Consider the following 21,108-nt stretch of genomic DNA (forward strand, 5'->3'; position numbering starts at 1 on the left):
ACATCCGCACGGCGCGGGCAGATTGAACGGAGAGGGGGATGAGCTGCCTGGGAAAATTGTACGCAGGAAGTTCGTTTATGGGTGCCCCGAGGACCACCCCGTGAGAGGGTGACGCTCAAATGGCGGCAATTGTCGATACTGGGGGGTCGCGGCATGTAGTTATCGGAACGCGAAAGTGAGCAGGAACCATGTCATTTGACGCTGGCTTGTTGTTGTTGTTGTTGTTGTTGTTGTTGTTGTTGTTGTTGTTGTTGTTGTTGTTGTTGTTGTTGTTGTTGTTGTTGTTGTTGTTGTTGTTGTTGTTGTTGTTGTTGTTGTTGTTGTTGTTGTTGTTGTTGTTGTTGTTGTTGTTGTTGTTGTTGTTGTTGTTGTTGTTGTTGTTGTTGTTGTTGTTGTTGTTGTTGTTGTTGTTGTTGTTGTTGTTGTTGTTGTTCGTGTGTCTTACATTTTCAAGGAAGCGCATTAGTTGGTTGCGTTTCAAGCTCTGGGTTTGGTAGCCAGGCGCTGACCCACTTAGTTTCACCTATAATATTATCTTTATTTGAAGAAATAAACAGACACCCGGTCGCTTTTTCTTATTTCATCATTCTGCGATCAGGCGCAAGGGGCTGACATAGCAACGAGTTTTCAAGAATATTTGTTTATTGTTTCCTATTGGCTCACGTTTAAGGTGTGCACCAAGGCTAATCACTACAACAGAAAATGTTAACGCCATGTGGCGCCAATACCTAAAAATTTCTGAAATTTCGGATGTTCCGTTCTGGCGGCCAACTCTTGCCAGTCTACCATTTAGCCGCCCCAGTCCATTCCCGTAAGACAACACCCTTTCAGGTATGGGCCAAAATTAGTGGCTGAAACGTTGGTGAGCCAAACAGGCAGCGCCATAACCTACAGATTAGCGTGCAGAGGAAATAGTCCTGACTTCCTGCGCTGGAAAGCTTCTCGAACACATGGTTCACGATCGCCTCACCACATACCTCGAAGACTCAGGACTCATGCCTGACACAATGTTTGGCTTCCGACAGCTCCTCTCAGCCCAAGATATACTTTTACAGCTCAAGGAAGACCTCTTGGACTACCTAGAACGCCACAAAAAGTTCTCTATTTTAGCAATAGATGTAAAAGGAGCCTTCGATAATGTGAAGCATGATGCAATCCTCCAGAATCTCCAAGACACAAACTGCGGAATCCGGACCTACCATTACGTACAGGACTTTCTCAAGGATCGCACGGCTACGGTGGGCATCGGCAACATCCGAAGCGACAAATTCGAAATGCCCAACAAAGGCACTCCACAAGGGTCAGTCATTTCACCTTTGCTGTTCAACCTCGCTATGATTAAGCTCCCGCAACAACTCGATGACATCGAAGGTTTAAGCCATGCAATATACGCCGACGATATAACGTTATGGACAAAAGCGTCGACAACCGGCCGACAGCAAACTACCCTGCAAGAGGCAATCGATCTAATAGAACAGTACCTATCAAGATGCGGTCTCCAGTGCGCCCCCGAAAAATCAGAGCTACTTATACTCAAGGCAAGGACCCGGGGAAGACCACCAGCCTACGTCGACCCAGATCCCAACGTCACACTCAATGGAATCGATATACCTCAAGTTGACTCCCTCCGCGTCCTTGGCCTCACCCTACATAAAGATGGTTCTGGTGCAGCTACACTTCCGAAGCTTCAGAAGACCCTAACACAAGTAACTCATCTCATTAGGCGTATAACCACTCAAAGAAGAGGACTTAAAGAGCAAGAAACCGTCCAAATTATCCAAGCACTCCTTATAAGCCGGATAACATATGGCACCCCGTATCTACTCCTCAAGAAAGCTGAAATTGAAAAACTCAACATCGTCATCAGAAAGGCAATCAAGAGCGCACTAGGACTTCCCAGTACGACCTCAACCACGACACTACTCAAACTTGGCCTCCATAACACCTGGGAAGAAATGAGTGAAGCGCACAGGGCCAGCCAGCTGGAACGCCTTAAGCTGACTCAAACAGGAAGAGCAGTACTTCGCAAACTCGCATACAGCGAAAACTTTATAGCGGACTCAGACGTGAAAGCCCGATTGCCACCACTTCTCCGTGACTCTATTTCAGTCGCTCCAATACCTCGAAACATGCATGCAACACACCACAAAGACAGAAGACAAGCAAGAGTTCGAGCGCTAAGCAAGAAATACTCAAGGAACCCCAACACGAGATATACAGATGCGGCAAAATACCCAGGTAGAAGAGCCTACGCAATTACCGTGACCAACAACAAAGGGAATGAGCTAGTCGCTGCCACCATACCGGCCAGAAATCCAGAAACGGCGGAGGAAGTGGCCATCATCCTCGGCATCGCCACATGCAAGGACACCGCAGTCATCTTGAGCGACTCGCAAACGGCATGTAGAAACTTACAAAAAGGCCGAATCTCTGCCGCAGCCGTGAAAATTCTAAAAGAGCTATCAAGACGCCAAGAACTACCCGAAACCTACGTCGTATGGACCCCAGGCCACGAACACCTGGCAGGAAACGAAGCAGCACATGCTGTCTCCCGAGAACATACCAGCCGGGATTTCCTGCCGCACGGGATCCGGAAATCGACGAGGGTGGAGGACATTCCCATCAACTACGCCGTAATACTGCAACATTACCGACTCGAAAGAAGAGAATATCCTTTACCACATCCAAAATTAAGCAAGGAAGAAGCCACCGCCCTCCGCAGACTACAAACAAATACATATGTCCATGGAATTATCATGCACCGGATGCATCCCACTAAATTCTCATACCTATGCAGATATTGTGATGTACCAGACACCCTACAACACATGGTGTTGGTGTGCCCACACCGCGAGAAAAACAGTCAAGACGATGCCTCAGAAACGATACAAGCCACCGAAGAAACGTGGGAGGCAATGTTAACGGCACAGAGCCTGGAGGATCAGCGAAGTCTGGTGGACCGGGCCCGGGCTGCGGCATTAGCCAACGGCTTTCTGGACTGAGAGAGCCGCCCACCTAGGGCGAAGAAAGAACACTTTCTCGCTGTTTCTAGCAATAAACGTTCATTCCTCCTCCTCCTCCTTTCTATTGGCTCACATTTAAGGTGTGCACCAAGGCTAATCACTCCAACAGAAAATGTTAACGCCATGTGGCGCCAATACCTAAAAATTTCTGAAATTTCGGATGTCCTTGCGGCCAACTTTGCCGTCTACTTTAGCCCCCAGTCCATTTCCCGTAAGACAACACCTTCAGGTATGGGCAATTAGTGCTGAAACGTGGTGAGCCAACAGCAGCGCCATAACGTACAGATTAGCGTGCAGAGGAAATAGTTTTCGATGGCACATGCTGCGATTTTGAACCGACAAATTGACTTCTCATATTCAGGCACATGTGTCCAGCTTCTAACACAGCGTGCTGAAATGTAATTGCGCACGCGCTCCTCGAAACGAGCATGGAACTAGGCATGACACAGTCGGACTCAACGGGATAAAGCAAGCGGTGATGCAGTCGCGCACCTTTTATTGTTAATTTCGTGCCACTTTCGTGGCATCCCTACCAGACGGTCAGCATAGTTTATTTGCGCACATAGTTTATTTGCGCACTCAAACAACTTCAGAACCTCCTGGTAAGCGTTGGTTGCCCATAGCTGAATTAGAAGTTATGCCGAGCAGAGCAACGGTTAATGTTCTGTGTTGTGGGGACTGCGTGACTGCTTCTATATTTAGACACATTTTACATATACAGGGCTGGCAAACACCTAAACAAAAACTATTGTAATTTTTTTCTCTTTTTTTTTGCTACGAAAGAAAAGAACTTGTTAAAAATAGATTTTTTCTGTATTCGCTCCTTTTGAAGGCGCTTAGCTCACATGAAACCGACAAAGTCGGGGAAAGTCCACTTATCAAGCCGAAATTCGCTCGTCGGGTTGGCAGAAAGGCGAACACTTTTGGCCATGGAAGCTCCAGGGCGGGTCAGTCTGGCCCACTACGAGTGCCGAGTTGACTGGCTGTACCTGCTTGGCAAATGCATGTAACTGCGATCGGGTTGGTCTGGGTCAGCCAGTCTTCTGACTAGACCAACTCAGGTCACGTTCCTGTAAATGAAGCTGTAGTATAGAGATCGGGGAGTGTTGGCAAAATGATTGATTTTGAGGAGTTAACTTGCTCGCATGGGAAAATTATTTCATTGTTGCATTCAGTGCCACTTTAGCACCCTGTGGTATCATTTCCATAAATGTCAACGTTTGTTTAACAGTCTCCTTTCTCCTTTTTCTACCTCATAAATAATTTACTGCGTATTGAAATTTCTCAGACACATGAGATTCAACAGCAGCTCTACAATATGTTCGCAACATGAACAGGGCTCGGAACCATCATCCTGTAACTGGAGATGTCGGCTACATTGGCCACCTAGCCGCCGCCGTTGGTCACAACATTAAATTCTAGTGGGTTCGAGGCCACTTTTTTCTGCACGTAAAGGAGACAGTGGATGAAGCTACCTACTCGGCTCTTCACGACAAGAAATATGTAAATATATACTTTACTAAGGTTTATGAACCAGTGATGGCGAAAAGTTATGTGAAAGCGGAAAGGAAACGCATCTGTACCCAACCAATTCCTCCGCACACCTTCGTTGATTCAGTAGTCCCAGTCTTAAGATTGAAACTTCTGCGCCAACTTATCCGGAAACAAGAGAGAGAGAGAGAGAGAGACGATATTATTTACGGCATAACGAGGTCGTTAAATTAGCTTGCCGGGGGTCCGAAGGGTGGTGGCCAATTGCTTGCCACGACTGTTTCAGCCCAGTTAGTTACTTCTACCTGAATCTGGTAGTCAGTCGTCGACAGGAGTGACTCCCATGTCTCGTGGGAGGAAGTTGGCGGCATTGAATGTAAAGGATGGTTTCGTTCGCATTCCCAAAGAATGTGATTTTGGGTAACCTTCATGCAGTTGCAATGTTTCTCAGTTTGGTTGGATTTCATCTCGGTAAATTTTGGATAGCTGATGGGGGCTGGGGATAGAATCGGTTTGGATTTGTCTCCAGATCGTAGCCTGTTTCCTTGTTAGGTATGTATACGGGTGCGCGTACGTTTTGCGATGCTCTCTATAATAAGCGGTAATTTTGTTATATGTGGTAATCCCTTCCTGCGGGAAGTCCAGAGTTGAGGAGTACACCTCCCGGTGGATTAAGCCTCGGGCTACCAGGTGGGTCGTTTCATTCCCGTACAAGTTGAATCTTATTGTCAGATTTGCTATTTTTTAGGATGTTGGCCGCGTTCGACCTAGTACAGCCCATCATGAAGTTCGTGAGTGCCCTTTTAGAGTCGCTCAAGATGTAATTAGTTGCCTGGCCTCAGATGGCCAGCGCGATGGCGGCTTCTTGCGCCTATAAGGCAGAGGCTGTTTTTACTGTGGCTTCGGACCCTGACCGGTCATCACGCATATAGTCTCACAATATGCGTGATGCACAATATAGTATTTCTACTTTCGACGCGTGTCCCTGCCAGCATATTTTTGGGCAGGGGTTTAATCGTGAGTTGTGCACGAGTGGCCGCTGGTAACTGAACCCTGTTATTGAGTGTCGAACTAGAGCGTTGACCGAGGCGGTTGATTATCTGCAAGCCTGCCTTGGTGCGCGAAAGCCTTTCTTCTTGGGCCGTAAGATGCCCCTCGATTAATTCCTCCACCGTGTTGTGGATCCCCAAACGTAGTAGTTTGTCTGTGCTTGCGTACTTGAGGAGTCTCAGAGCACGCTTGCATGTTTGTCTAATGAAGGAGTTTAGTTTTTCCACATCCGCCTTTCTTGAGTGGTAGTAGGGGAACGAGTAGACGATTCGACTGATTAGAAAGGCCTGGATTTATCTGCATGAGCTCCTTCACCCCTTTGTTTTTAGTTGCCACTCTCTTGAGAAGTCTTGTTGTCGGTTGTACGGTTGCCTGTAGTTTGTTTAAAGCTTCTGTGTTGTGGGTGTTATGCCGGACAAGCATTCCTAAGACCCTTATTGTGCAAACAATAGGGACGACGTTTCCGTCTACTGTGATTTTTATTGTGGAGTGCACTTCGTCGTACGAGTAGTCATCCTTCTTTTTCGTGTTTCTGATTACTAGAAGCTGGAATTTCCTAGGTGAACAACTAAGGCCCATTTTCTGCACGTATTCCTGTACAGTGTCAGCTGCTGTTTGCAATGCGTCGCATATTTGCCCATCTGAGTCTGTGCAAGGTCCATATGGTAAAATCATCCGTATACAGTGCGTGCGTGATGTGTGGGATCTGATCCGGAGACAAGAAACCCCGTATCATCGCCTTCACGTGAACGCTGCATTTACAGTTATTGTGCCGACTCGAACAATCTACCGGTCGATATCGTGACAACTGTGCTGCTATCGAAACGATTGAGCATACTCTGTTAGAATGACCCGCCTATGCAAATTAACGCTAGTTATGAAAACCTAATGGACAAATTTAGTCAGGTACTACTGACGCTGACAAGCACGTCAGCTCCAATGCCCTTCTAGGCCACGGGACTCTTTAAACTTGTTCTTTGCTTATCTTCGGGACATTAGCTTACTTCATAAGGTTTACGATATGCCTTATACCCATTAAAATGACCGAACTTCATTTTTACATCACATTTGTTTTGAATGTAACACACCGAACATCGTTTTACATGCAAACACAAAGTCCGCCTTTTCACGGTTTCTTTTTCTTTCTGTTGTTCTCTCTCTCTCTCTCTCTCTCTCTCTCTCTCTCCTAGGACAATTTCGCCTCCTATCACCCATGCACAGTAGCATATAGGCTATACAAACACCGGCAAATTTCTTTTTCTTTTTTTAGATGTATAAACATGGGAAGGTAGGCTACGTTAGAACCGGCTATCCCATAATTCCCAATTTGGTACTCTATCAACGCTAAACAACGGAAAGCAGGAATAAAGTAACAACAAGCACTACAAACACACGAACACAAGCACACGCAGGATGTGTCTACGGGCACCAGCAGCGAAGGCCGAGTCCAGAAGATATGAGACGGTCACCCATCAAACACGAGTGAAACAGATCAAATGTATACAATTCTGTACATGTGTACATATACATGTATAAGAACAACAAGGCAGCGGCGTCAGCCACTTAAGAATAAAGCACAATGCATAGAAGACAAAATTCGTAATGTCGCTTAAGATTAAGCCCATAAGATGATGATGATGATGTCCTCGGCACATGGCTTGTACCCACTTCGGTGGATTGGCCAAGAATTGGGCACCTGAACTTTCAGATATGGATTCTGAAGTTACAGTTACTGTGCAATTTACTAATCAGAACAGACAGATTAGTCTTCCTAAACTGCATAATTTATAATATTAATGTCATGCATTAAATCTGAAATATCTCTCAGGGAATTGTAAAAGTAGGGATTTAAAATTTTATTCGTTTGGTTGACTGAATCAAACCACAAACGGCATCAAATACGTCCCTGTGGCTAAAGCCAAATACCGAGGCACCGAAAGTGAGTACTGTTTCTGATGTTACATTTACCCCTAATTTAGCAAGCGGTATTTCAAGAAGTCTTTTTCTTTTTAATTTATACCGACGACATATTAAAAAATAGTCTTCTACGGTTTCTATTTCTAGGCAGATTGACACAGCGGCGATATCGCCAGACCAGCCCTGTGTAAATACAGGTTTAATGGTGGGACACGGCAGCGTAATTTTGTAATTATTACTTCCGATTGTCTTGATGGACACCAATGTATTTTCCACGGAAAGTTTAGGTGCTGAAATTCAGTCCATGATGTTATTGTTTCCATGATATCTCCGCGAATTGTAAATTTCCGATATCTGATCGCTGCTATTTCTGCCACCACTGGAAGCACCGATATTATCGGTCCATTCAGGGATGCTCGCTCTAATGAATCGGCCATTTCATTGAAATGTAATCCGCAGTGTCCTGGTACCGATGATAATTTTACAAGATTCAGCTGGGGGGAGGGGGGGGGGGTAGTAATGTTAGAAACGACTTTATAGCTGGTGAATTTGTTGAAGCTGTAAGCGCAGTACAGACAGAAAGGGAATCTGTTATAATAACCGCGCTCGATTCATTTAAAAGGAGTTTCCGCAAAGCTAGCCCATAACAACACAGTCCATTTCTTCTTCTTTCTGGGGTTTTACGTGCCAAAACCACTTCTGATAATGAGGCACGCCGTCGTCCACTAAGTCCACTAAGGAAACGCGAAGGGAACTCACGGCACGCCTCTGCTTATCAGGGCATGACCATGGTCCAAGCTGTTCGCTCGCTGTGAGAAGACGTCCGTCAAGGATGTTCCTGCGTTTCGTTAAAGAAGCGTTCTCTCCCTCGCGCGCGCCGTCAATGGGCGCGTGCTATTTTTGCTGGACTAACGAAGAAGAAGAGGAAGAAGAAGAAGAAGAGCGGGATGCTCGGTCGCCATTCGATGCTACACCCGAAGATTTCTTACGTTATAGTGATGGCTATGGTATACATGTCAGACAGTATCTGCTCCGGGTAAGCTGTTCTGAAGGCTGTTGTGATTCGCATAGTGCAAACCTCACTATAAAGTGCTGGTGGCGAGCGCAATGATGTCAGTTGATGCGTATAGTTGGACTCTAACGACTCCCATAGAACCCCGTGTTCAATAAATACATTAAATGGCCTGGTAAAAAGTGGTAAAAATCACGGTAAAAAAGTGGCTCGACTGCTAACAAATTAGAAACGCTCTCGTTGCACGTTGTCAAAAAAAATCAAAATGCGTTATCGACAAACTTGTTTACTCCTTACTGATCGTATTCCTACTAAACCTGAGTAATGTGGGTACGTATCGGCCAGATTTCTCTTTGGTCGGAGCATTTCCTGATTTGTTGACACGTCTTTACGTCCGTACAAGTCGCTTGCGCGTCGCAATAATCTAGAACAGCGGAACCCCTGGGTTCCGCGAACAGCATTTTAGCGTTCCGCATGTGGCCAAAGAGAATTCGATCCCATCCCCATTCACTAGACTTTTTTACATGAGAGTTGGAATTTAACGATTAAACCCACCGCATCTCCATCACAATGGGGAGGGGGAGTTTCGCGACACTCTGGGAATGCCGGTGTGGTTTCACAAGGCCTGATAGTTTAATAACCCGGGGTCAAGATGATCTAACGAATTTAAAATAAGTTCTTGCAGTCCTTCAAAACGCGCCCACGGTCACTTTCTATTTGAAAAAATGGCAATGGTCATTTTAATACAATTACAGTGAAAGATTAGGAACTACGAGGACTGTAATCCTCAGTTGGCAATAATGTCGCCACGTACGTGCAAAATCCAGCGCGAGTCTTTCGCAGTTGCTACGCTTTCCATTCTCAATACTGTGGCAAGCAGTATACTTCATGTGTAGGCTCTCCTACGGCGTGATCTGTGCCTAAGTTTCTTACACAGCGACGGGATACAGCCGTTGCTACAAAACAAGATAGGCCAACTACGGGAAGGCAGCGTAGTCAAGGCCTCAACACTCCCCGATTCTGCCTGTCCTGTTCCAATGAGGCTCATGAAATACCTGCAAGTTTTGCACTCACGTCCTTCCTTATGAATCTCCGCCGTCCTCGGCTGCGTTTTCCTTCACTTCGGACGATGAAATTACTGCGGTCCGAGTGAGTCAGGAAACGGCTTTTTATTTACGGGGCATCATTCTCCTAAGAACGACATTCCCCTCTGCCTCTTCATCCTTTCTCTCGTTGTACTCAACACACTTCCTTTTTGAATTCGTTTCGCACAGTAGCAATATGCACTTGTAGTGAACACCAGCTATCAGAAGGGTCGTTTACTGCGTACCTTAAGCCTGTCTCATTTGCATTGGGCACCAATCTGGCACCAACGCAGCGCGAGTTCTCAACCGCTACGTGCGACACTACGAGCCGCTGTCGTACGAGCCAGTGAACACCCACGGAGGGAGATCAGGAGCAGGACGCTGGAAGCGCTCCGTCGCGAACCCTAAGGACGTGGGCAACCTCCAGGTGACCTTCAAGGCGCTCAACAGGTACTCAATAGGAGGAGTGGCACATCGCGCTGTAAGCTCGCTTGTTCTACAACTACCGAATTTACGCTAATCTGACTACCCCCTTGCCATCCCAGTTGCCCTTTTTTTCTGTCTTTCTTTCTTTTTGCTCATTCGCCCGCTTTTGTGTTGGACTTTCACGGCTGGTACAAAAGTGCCGATGCAGAGAGTACATGCTGCGGGCACTTGACCACAACCAAGCTGCGGGGAGCTTTAAATATACATTCTTTGCTTTCACGCGCCAGAACGGCGGTCTGATTATGCGGCATGTGGTAGAGTGGATTGCTGATCAATCTTAAACACCTGGGAATATTTTAACGTGCGCCCAATGCACGGGAACTGCATAATTCTATGAACGCGAAATCCAAACAAGAAAAAAAACGAAACACACACACGCACACACGCACACACACTTTTAGATTGAGATATGAGAGTGGAACCGTGATTATAAATAAAACTGATACCATTACACATACAGCAAATTAAATACATTTGATCTGCCACACTTCAATTTGTGTTGCACGGCTAAGGGAGCCAAAAATGTAGGCTCTGAAGTGTCATCTGTTATAGGGAAATGAAAATATATTTGAGCGCTGCATAATATATGATGGATAGCATTGTTATGTCAAAACATGAATACTCTACGGTACATTTTTTCTTTCTTTTTTAAGAGGGGGAGTGGGTTAAACTATCTCTGGACAGAAAACAAAGCCCATCTCGAGCAAAGGCTGGACCCTTTGCGGTGCTATAGTTGCGGCAAAACGGGTGCAGGTGCTGCTAGTAGCGGATGGCAATATTGAGGAAGCATTGTATATTCCTTTCTTGGCGCTATTGATATGTCCAGGCTGTTCCGGCTTCACTTGAAGCGAGATCGATCCTCCTTCTCCAACGACTTTCTCCTGGTGACCAGCCGTGGCCCAGTGAACACCAGCCTTGATCACATGTACTCGGGCCACGTCCTGGGCAAGTTCACATTATTATTATTATTATTATTATTATTATTATTATTATTATTATTATTATTATTATTATTATTATTATTATTATTATTATTATTATTATTATTATTATTATTATTATTATTTCATTTGATTTGAAAACATATTGTTACGGAGAGTTGGGCAGAAAATGACTTTATTTACAGGAGATGGATGATGGTGAGCGCGCAACCAGGCCTAGAAGCACTTCGTCCTCCTCTTCTTTTCAACTGCCTCTTGTATGCTCGTTACATTCCCCCACAAGCAGACGAAGCCCGTAGGGCGAGTTAGGAGGCATCAGTAGGGTAAAAACGTTTCAGGCGAGCAACATGAGTCACTTGCGTTCTACTTGATCGCCGGCCATTGTCCAGGAGGCGAGCTACCACATAACAAAGTTCACTCAAACGTTCCAGGACAACGTATGGGCCGGAATAGTGGGACAGGAACTTTTGACACAAGGCCCGCTTGCGTTGTGGTGTCCAAAGAAGCACCAAGTCGCCTTTGGCGAACGAAACAGGCCCGTGACGCTCGTCGTAACGGTCCTTTGAACGGTGTTGCGAGGCCAAAGTACGAAGGCGGGCTATTCGGCGGGCTTCTTCAGCGAGGCACACAGTCTTTGACACAGAATCGTCGTCGTGCAGAATAAAGTTTAAGAAAGTATCGAGAGGGCTGCGCGGTAGCCTTGCATAGAGGAGATAAAATGGGCTGTAGTTCGTGGTTTCATGTTTCGCCGTGTTGTATGCGTAGGTTATGAAGGGCAGCACGTCGTCCCAGTTCTTATGGTTGGAGGAAATATACATGGCAAGCATGTTGGTCAGTGTTCGGTTCGTCCTTTCAACGAGGCCATTGGTCTGTGGATGATACGGTGTGGAGTGACGGAACTCAGAAGTGCACAGACGAAGTAGCTCCTCAACGGCGTCCGCAGTGAACTGGCGACCACGGTCACTGATGATAACACGCGGCGGACCATGACGAAGAACTACGGAACGCAGCAGGAAAAGCGCCACACATGCAGCGGTGGAAGAGGGTATGGCTGCAGTTTCTGCGTACCGTGTGAGATGGTCCACGCAAACGATTATCCAACGGTTCTTATTGTTAGATAACGGGAATGGACCCATAAGGTCAATGCCTACTTGCTCGAAAGGTGTACTGGGCGGTGTCAATGGCTGCAGGGGACCTGGTACAGCGGTGGTTGGTCGCTTGTGACGTTGACACGTTTCACAACTAGCGACATAGTGTTTGGTTGTCTGGTACATGTTGGGCCAGTAAAATCGCTCTTGCGTGCGGTGTAGCGTTCGCACGACACCAAAATGACCAGATATCGCATCGTCATGCATGGCGCGTAAGACGTCGGCGCGGAGACTCTCGGGAACAACTAGAAGAAAACGTGCTCCATTCCCGGAGTAATTGTTCTTATACAGCAACTCATCACGAATGGTGAAGCGACCGCTGCCTTGAGCAGTACGAGCGGCGGCAAACAGCGGATCCAGGTTGAGATCATTGCGTTGCTCTCTCTGAAAGTCTGCCGCGTCGGGGAACGTACGAGTAATGGCAGCGAGATAGTCATCAAAATTCTCAGCTTCGCAGTCGGAAGTCGCAAGAGGAATGCGAGAAAGGCAGTCTGCGTCGGCATGACGACGTCCGCTCTTGTATGACACCACGAAGTCATATTCCTGTAGGCGCAGCGCCCAGCGCGCGAGTCGACCTGATGGATCACGCAAGCCAACCAGCCAGCATAAAGAGTGATGATCGGTGACTATCTTAAATGGTCTTCCGTAAAGATAACATCGAAATTTCTGCACGGCGAAAACAGCTGCCAGGCATTCCTGCTCCGTAACCGTATAATTGCGCTCGGACTTGCTCAGACAACGGCTGGCATATGCAACGACATGTTCGGCGTTGTTGTGACGTTGTACAAGTACCGCTCCTATTCCGATTCCACTAGCATCGGTGTGCACTTCAGTCGGGCAAGATGGGTCGAAGTGACGCAAGAGGGGTGCTGACGTTAGTATAAATTTCAGTTGCGAGAATGATGCGTCACACTCCGGTGTCCATGTGAAGGATACATCCTGTCGCAGAATAGATGTCAACGGGTGAACAATATCGGCAAATCGGGGTACAAAACGACGAAAATAGGAACATAGACCAATGAAGGAGCGAAGTTCTCGTGCTGTCTGTGGTGGTTTGAAAGAGCTGACTGCTTCAATCTTACGGGGATCGGGTCTGACGCCATCCTTGTCGACTAGATGTCCCAGAACCAATGTTTGACGCTCGCCAAACCGACACTTTTTTGAGTTTAAAACTAGTCCAGCTTTCTCGATGCAACTCAGAACAAGACTCAGGCGGGCGTTATGTTCTTCCAACGTGCGGCCGAAGATTACAACATCATCCAAGTAACACATGCATATCTCCCACTTTAGGCCACGTAATATTGTATCCATGAATCTTTCAAAGGTGGCGGGAGCATTACAGAGGCCAAAAGGCATAACATTAAATTCGAATAAGCCATCTGGGGTCACGAATGCGGTCTTTTCCTTGTCTTTAGATTCCATAGGTATTTGCCAATACCCCGATCGTAGATCAAGCGTCGAAAAATAAGAAGCAGCGTGTAAGCAATCGATGACGTCGTCGATTCGCGGTAGTGGGTAGACATCCTTCTTCGTCACAGCGTTTAGACGTCTGTAATCTACGCAGAATCTCCAGGAACCATCTTTCTTCCGGACGAGGATTACTGGAGCTGCCCATGGGCTGGACGACTCTTGAACAACACCTTTTTTCATCATTTCCTTAACTTGTTCTGCGATAACCTTGCGCTCTGAGGATGACACGCGGTAGGGCTTCTGGCGAATGGGGTGTGCTGAGCCGGTATCTATTCTGTGGCGAGCTCGTGATGATGGTAAATCAAGTGGCTTATCTCCGTGGGTAAAATCAAATGCAGCAACATGTCGAGATAGGACTTGTACCAGTGCTTGACGCTCAGGTGTGCAGAGAGCCTTGCTGATCATACCGAGAATCAGCTCTTCAGAAGGGCGATAATCGCATGGAGAGTAAGCAGGAGCGGGCTCTGCTGTGAGTACTGCTATTGAGCTGCATGAAGCTTCATCGAAAAGGGCAATTTTCATGCCTCGAGGCAGAACTACTGGCGTGGCGGAACAATTCAGCGCCCACAACGTTGCGACTCCTCTCGTCAAGCACACGACAGAGCAAGGCACGAGTATACATTTTTTAGCACAGTTAATGCTGATGGGCCTAATCACGAGGTCAACGCAAGGAGCGTCAACAGTAGTTGCACAAACACGAACGGGCGTTAGGCACCATGAGGGGGCAAGCACTGCATCAAGCACACTGAGTGTATTCCTTTCTTCGTCACACGAGCTTTGTTCAGAAAGCGCGGGTAAAAGCACCTCGTTCACATGGATTTCACCATTTCCACAGTCCACAGAAGCGCCGCAGTGTTGAAGGAAATCTATGCCGAGAATTACATCGTGCGAACAGCGGGCAAGGACTAAAAACTCCGACACAAACACTTTCCCAGCCAACGTAACACTTACAGCGCAAACACCGAGGGGGTGGAGCCACTCTCCGCCCACTCCACGAAAGGTAACGGCATCGTCCCATGAAAACATAACTTTGTGGCCTAGGCGGTTCTTGAAAGCGAGGCTCATGACAGACACATTCGCACCAGTATCAACTAAAGCAGTGGTCGGCAATCCGTTAACTAGCACATTCACTTTGTTTTTGATCATCACAGCAGGCAGAGGTATTTCATCCAAAGACCGTCCGGCGACCTCACCTCCATCGGCCGCGGATGCTAGTTTCCCGGCGGGGGCGAAGATGCACGGCGCCGAGGGGACGGAGAACGACGAGGACGGTTAATTGGTGGTGTCAGGCTGCGGTCAGACGCTGGCGAATCGCTGCGTCTGATCTCGCGCGAGAAACGGTCCGTGGGAAGTGAACTGGTCCATGGGTCGTGCGAAGTACGGGTTCCAGGTGGCGAAAACATCGGCGGTGTCCTTCGTGGCTGACGGTGTTGGCGACAGTAACGAGCTATGTGTCCCGTGGAACCGCAGCTGTAGCACACGGGAGGGTCACGGTTCACTGTATACTCTTCAAAACCAATGCTTGCTCTCTGTGGGCGGTAAGCGAGTTCGTTCTCTCTTGGGTAACTCGCCTCCGGTGTTCGCTGGGATCGGTTGTATCGGTCGTAATTGGGGTCCTGGTAGTAGGGTCGACGTTGCTCTGGTCGCGTCCCGGCATCATAAGTCACGGGGCCTTGGCGATAATACCGTGGCTCTGCCCATCGTGATCGAGCGTCAGAGGGAGCGCCGCTTTCGTAAACAAGTGGTGGCTGTCGAGGCGGGAGTCTATATTCCGCTGGATACTCGGAGAAGGATGAAACGGTTGTCTCAACAGCTGGGGACGAGCATGGGTGATAAGTATCGCGGTGAGTCACTTGTGAGTGCAGGCTGAGCTCTTCTCGAACTATTTGACGGATCGTTGAAGCAAGATCGAGCGACTGGTCGTTATCTATGCTTGCAACGGTCGTAACGTTGGCTAATCTGCCAAACTTCGGCGTAACGCGCCTCGTCTTAAGCTGCTCGAACGTGCGGCAGTGCCGGATGACGTCGGCGACAGAGGCCAGGTTGTCTTTAGCAATCAGAAAGCTATAAACGTCCTCGGCGATTCCTTTTAGGATGTGCCCGACTTTGTCTTCCTCGGACATGCCAGAGTCCACCATCCTGCAGAGTTTTAGCACTTCCTCAATGTAGGTCATGCATGTTTCGCCCGGTACTTGCGCGCGTTGTGAAAGCGTCTGCTCTGCCCTTTTCTTTTTCGTCACGGAGTCACCGAAGCGCTCTTTGATTTGCGAAACAAATCTTTCCCATGTTGTGAATGTCTCCTCGTTGTTGTCAAACCACACCAACGCGGTATCCGTAAGAAAGAACACAACGTTGGAAAGCTGGGAAGTGCTATTCCACTTGTTGTAGGCGCTCACCCGTTTGTAATGGATGAGCCATTCATCGACGTCTTCGCCCGGTTTTCCGGCGAAGGGACGTGCATCTCGTAGTTGCTGGGCAGAACTGGCAGAGGCTGGGACAGGCCGTTGCTCTTCCGCGTCGCGGGACATCTCCAACTCCGCTGGGTTCGGTGGAAGTCCAGCAAGGCGGCGGCTTCGACGAAGAACTTGCGGTATAACCTCCGTCTTCGGGTGTCGATTACCCAGCACCTTCCACCACAACTGTTACGGAGAGTTGGGCAGAAAATGACTTTATTTACAGGAGATGGATGATGGTGAGCGCGCAACCAGGCCTAGAAGCACTTCGTCCTCCTCTTCTTTTCAACTGCCTCTTGTATGCTCGTTACAATATTGCTACGTGATAGTCGAAGAAGAGAGCGGCCTTTGGATGAAGACAACGACGTGCCTTGTGTTTTACGTGGACTGGCTTACATCTTAGCCAGTGCTTGCGATTCTTGTTAATATACCGTGTAAACAGCTTCTGCGTAGTTTATTTCCGCGTACAATATTATTATAGTTGCGGGGTTAATTCTCTTGTCAGGAAAGGGAAAACCAGGAGCAGGCTGGCATCTGCCACCGGAGAGGGCACGATGCCTGCCAGCTCTCCAGAAAGGAAGAGGAGACGGAGGAACGTAAAAATTGAAGATACGAAAGAGGGAAGGAAAGAGGAAAGAAACAACATTAGAGATCTCAAACAATAAAGCAGAATACACACACCGGACAGGTCACGCACAGTAGGGGTGGTCACTGCAAGTCACGCTACTAAAATAATGGTAAAGATAGAAGAAATGTGTTGAAAGTCTTGTCATTTGAAAACTAAAGTTAGCTATAAACGTCAACATAAGAAAAGTAAGGAGAGCGCGATGCGCTTGATTGCGTCGAGGCGCACAGCCACAGCGGTACAAACATTCACATTATTCAAGTCCCTCAAAAGCACACATTCGTTCACAGAAGCAGGTACGCACGACATAGGACCACGCACGCGCAGAAGTAGACAAGCACACGCACGCACGCACGCACGCACACACACACACGCACACGCACACGCACACGCACACACACACACACACACACACACACACACACACACACACACACACACACACACACACACACACACACACACACGTGATCAGTACTTCTCAATGAGGTTTTACGCTTTTCGGCTATTCTTCAGCTACCAATTTTAAGTAGTTGACGGGCGTCAATGTTTCGGGCGATTGGAATGGAGGAGTGTTTCTAAAGCCACTGCTCATATCGTAGGGAATCGTGAGCAGCTTTCGCAATGACCGTTTCAATTGAGGGGCGACGCTGCCCTCCAATCGGCTTTAGTGGTCACTATCACACTGTATTAAAACAATGATGCTTAAGACGACAGCGAGCTGAGCAAATTGGTAGAGATTCATAGCACGCCTGGCTTTTCGCCATCTTGGATAAGTAAATATGTATCGAGGTGAAATGTTGTCGAGACACCATATTCGGCGTAGTCAAGGGAGTTATTGTGTCGGTGCACTCGCTTGTAAATGTCAGGAGTATACCAAGGAGCTTGCATAGTGAAAGAACACTGATCATTGACCCGTTCCACCATCCGTGCGCAGGATATCCCGGCAGTCGCGTGGTGGGCGCCATGACAAACGGCGTGTTCTTGGGTCGTGTAGCGCTCTCCGCGGCTGACGGCACCGAGGAGCATTTCCACGTGGAGAGCGCCAGCCGCTACCTGGGACCCGGACGTGACCCCCGCGTCCACTCGATCATCTACTCAGCGCGCGACGTTGTGCCGTCGGGCGGTAGGTGTGGCCTCTACGGTGCCACTCAGACCTTCCTGAGCCAAATGCGGAAGAAGCACCGCAAGGTACACTCTTTGGCCATCCTTGACCCTTGCGTCAATAAAACCCATATATCATCATCAGAATGATGATCATTATAATCATGATCCGCGCAACGTTCACGTCACGTGTCACTCCTGTCCACCGTGTCGTGAACGTTGCACTGTCTAGGGTGTGGTATAGCTTCGTGCAAAGATTGCTTTTCTTTGAATCATTCTATTAGTATGGCAGCGGACGTGAAATCTTGAGTCAGCCAGTCAAGAGTAATGTCACGAGAACGCATGTGTCCCTGCTTCGCGTGCCCCTTCTGCCTCACAGCCTCGTCTGCTCAGTTGCGCTCATAGCACTGAGTGCTGAGCACTTTCCGCAACTCCCATGACAGATTATTGTGAAACAGTGTACAAAACGGGATCAGGCAGTGGCTTCTGCCAAGACCCGCCAATACAGCTCAACGACTACAGTGTGGGAGCGATGATTACTACATAAATTTATCTAAACGTCATTCTGCCCTGTAGCGTCCGAGTGGCGTTTATTATTTAGGTCGTTGCTACTTTTCTTCAACTGCAACGTTTTCTTTTTGTTTATAGGTTTCTTCGTAGCCTCGTGTTACTTGTGATGCATAGCAACCGTCATTTTACATTAAATGCGGGCGAGTAATCGGTTAACAATTTTGAGTGGCATTTCACCCTAGCTGGAATGTTTTCTTGCCCTCCACTAGGGTCCTAAGGTGCAGCGCGAAGATCTAAAAGTGCGCCGAAAGCGTTCATTCTTCGAATCGGCTGTGCGGGCTTACGACATGCCTTCGGCCGCAGCCACGCCCACCGAAGCTTGGAAACCGTCGCAGTCTGCTGAACCCAGCGCTCGAGACTCGGCGGTGAGGCCGCTAGCATTTTCGCAGTGAACTGCAAGATATTTAATCCTGTAAAATTTAGCAAGCAGTTCGTTCAATATTCAGGCACGACGAATACACTTACACACGCAAAACTCAGGACTATATAAACGTAAAATGATTCCAAACTATTTTGATTACAATTTCTGCAATCAGCCTCCACGATTGGTCAGAACATTTTCGAGCCACTCGCAACTTCTGGCCTGTCTGTCACGCGACGTCACGAAAGCGGCGATAGCTCCCCATCTGATATAACGTGTACACACTGATTATGCATGGTTAAACTACACAAAAGAAAAATAACCATTCCTGATTCGACGTCTTTTCACCATTAGCCCTCTGCTATTGGTCCAATGTTTTCTGGCTACGCCCACTTCGACTGTCTGTCACGCGACCTCACAAAACCGCGAAAACTCGCCACGTCAAAGTGAAGTGTACGCGAAAAACAATGCATTAATATGCCGAACAAAACTGAAACGTTTTCTGAATAGCCACAGACTGTCCCGTTCCGAAAGGAATAGAAGATGGCTGCCCGCCGATCGCTCAGGCCCTCGCTACTCACACCTACCGGCGAGCATGTATTTATTTGCGCATGATAAACTCTTTTGCATGGCAGTAAAACGTTATCGAGCCCTTTCGGCATGCATACGACATCGCTCTGCCAACTCTTCCTTGCTGAGGATCCGTTTTAGCGGCATTCATATCCTTCCATTGCACGCCGCCCTTTTCGACCAGCCACCGCAAGCTAAGTCAGGTGAAGCGGACCAATCGGAGAAGCCAGCACCACCCTCTTCATGCGGTTATCGATTTTCACTGTGCTGGCTCGGCCCCATCGAAACCCTATCCACTAGAGCGTGCTCCTCGCCTCTTGTCAGCCAATTAGATAAGAAAAACCACTGAGTGTAGACAACGTTATTGGTTTTGAAAGCGAACAAAGGTGACCTCCTATAAACGAGGAGAGTGTTTGATTGGGTTGTTCGGACAACGCTGCGGGTCACCGCCCGATGCTTGCCTCGGTGGTTACGTAAATTTGACGTCAGGAGTTTGGAATCAAAAAAAGCTTGGAATCATTTTACGTTATAGCGCCCCTGGGGCAGAACGAACGTTCGACTGAAATGGAGTTCGTCTCTTCTATATTTCTATGTTAAATGCTCGCGCTGTGCGTTTCATTCCCACGAGTACGAGACCCCTCTCTTTCTCTTATAATTACGTGCACGGCTCATTAAAAAATTAGGACGCTTAAGTTTCGCCTTCAAGAGTGGAACGCGATAGCGTTATCGGAGCCCGTTCCCATCGGACTTTTCTTTATGAGTAGGCTTCACTGTAACACACACAATGTGGGAAAGCCAGCTTAGAAAGACCAAGCTTAAGCCAATCCCCTTAAAGTCGGCCTCACTTTTGAACACAAATTCATTGCTGGGAAGACATTTTTTCAGGGACAATATAGGCCGTCTTATATCAAAATATGAAGGCCCTAGGACGCTTTTTTAATTATTTTATTTTTGCTGTTGTACCGAGGTGCGCGCGTGTCCAAAACGCATTTAGCAAGCTATGTCCCAGTTTGACCTTGGCTGAGCTTGAAGGTCATTTACAGAACCAGCCGTTTTCTTGGTTTGTACCTGGAGTAGGAGAGCTATCCCTCTAAAAATTTTTCTACATATAGAAATAAATAGCCTCAGTGAAACGTACATGGAGACGCTGATACGCTATGACAAAAATTATTACGATACCCTCCATTCACTCTGGAGTCTCTCGTATGGCCAACAACGCAGTTCACGGTGTAAAAACTAACATCAATTTAATTTATGCCTCGTCTGCCACGCACTCGGCTGCGCAGGGCGCCGGTGACGGCGACCCGAAACGACGATCGGGATCGATCTTCAAGCGCGTCTGCAACGTCGAAGTGGTGGTGGACCACTTGCTGTTCGAGTCGTTCCTGAACGAAGAAGGCGGTGATCGAGAGAGGGCGCTTGGAGCCATCACAACAATGGCGGGGACGCACGCGGCAGCCGCCACGGATATCTTCAGCAAGACGGACTTCGACGGCATCACTGGCATCTCCTTCGAAGTGCAGCGCTTACGGGTGGGCGACATGCATTTCCATGAAGGCGAACGCCTTAAGAAGCACTATCGCGCTACCGAAAAAAAGGCGGCAAACTAGCAATGGTTCGCGTTCCTAAAAAAACATGTTGTCCTTGGTGGACCACACCGGCTAACATTTAGGCTTGTTTTATTGCGATAGCAATATATGGACACTTCAACCGTATTTCTGCCGTCGGCGTCGGCGTCGCCGTCGTCGTCGCCGTGAGGTTCCCTATAGATAAAATCTTCGCCGCGCGCCGTTGCCCGAGCG

At 47.9% G+C, this 21,108-nt stretch overlaps 1 protein-coding gene across 1 annotated transcript in view; it reads left to right on the forward strand.

The window, feature by feature from the left end:
• Positions 1 to 3,952: 3,952 nt before the first annotated feature.
• The window catches only part of LOC119456719 (disintegrin and metalloproteinase domain-containing protein 10-like), a 48,988-nt gene continuing 31,832 nt past the window's right edge, over positions 3,953 to 21,108 (forward strand). Inside the window, exons 1-3 of the mRNA XM_049669046.1 lie at positions 3,953 to 4,019; positions 9,872 to 10,028; positions 10,891 to 11,009. Coding sequence (XP_049525003.1) covers positions 3,953 to 4,019; positions 9,872 to 10,028; positions 10,891 to 11,009 — 343 coding nt within the window. The remainder of the gene's footprint in view (positions 4,020 to 9,871; positions 10,029 to 10,890; positions 11,010 to 21,108) is intronic.

The sequence above is a fragment of the Dermacentor silvarum genome, chromosome 6, assembly GCF_013339745.2.
Source record: "Dermacentor silvarum isolate Dsil-2018 chromosome 6, BIME_Dsil_1.4, whole genome shotgun sequence".
NCBI classification, from domain to species: Eukaryota; Metazoa; Arthropoda; class Arachnida; order Ixodida; family Ixodidae; genus Dermacentor; species Dermacentor silvarum.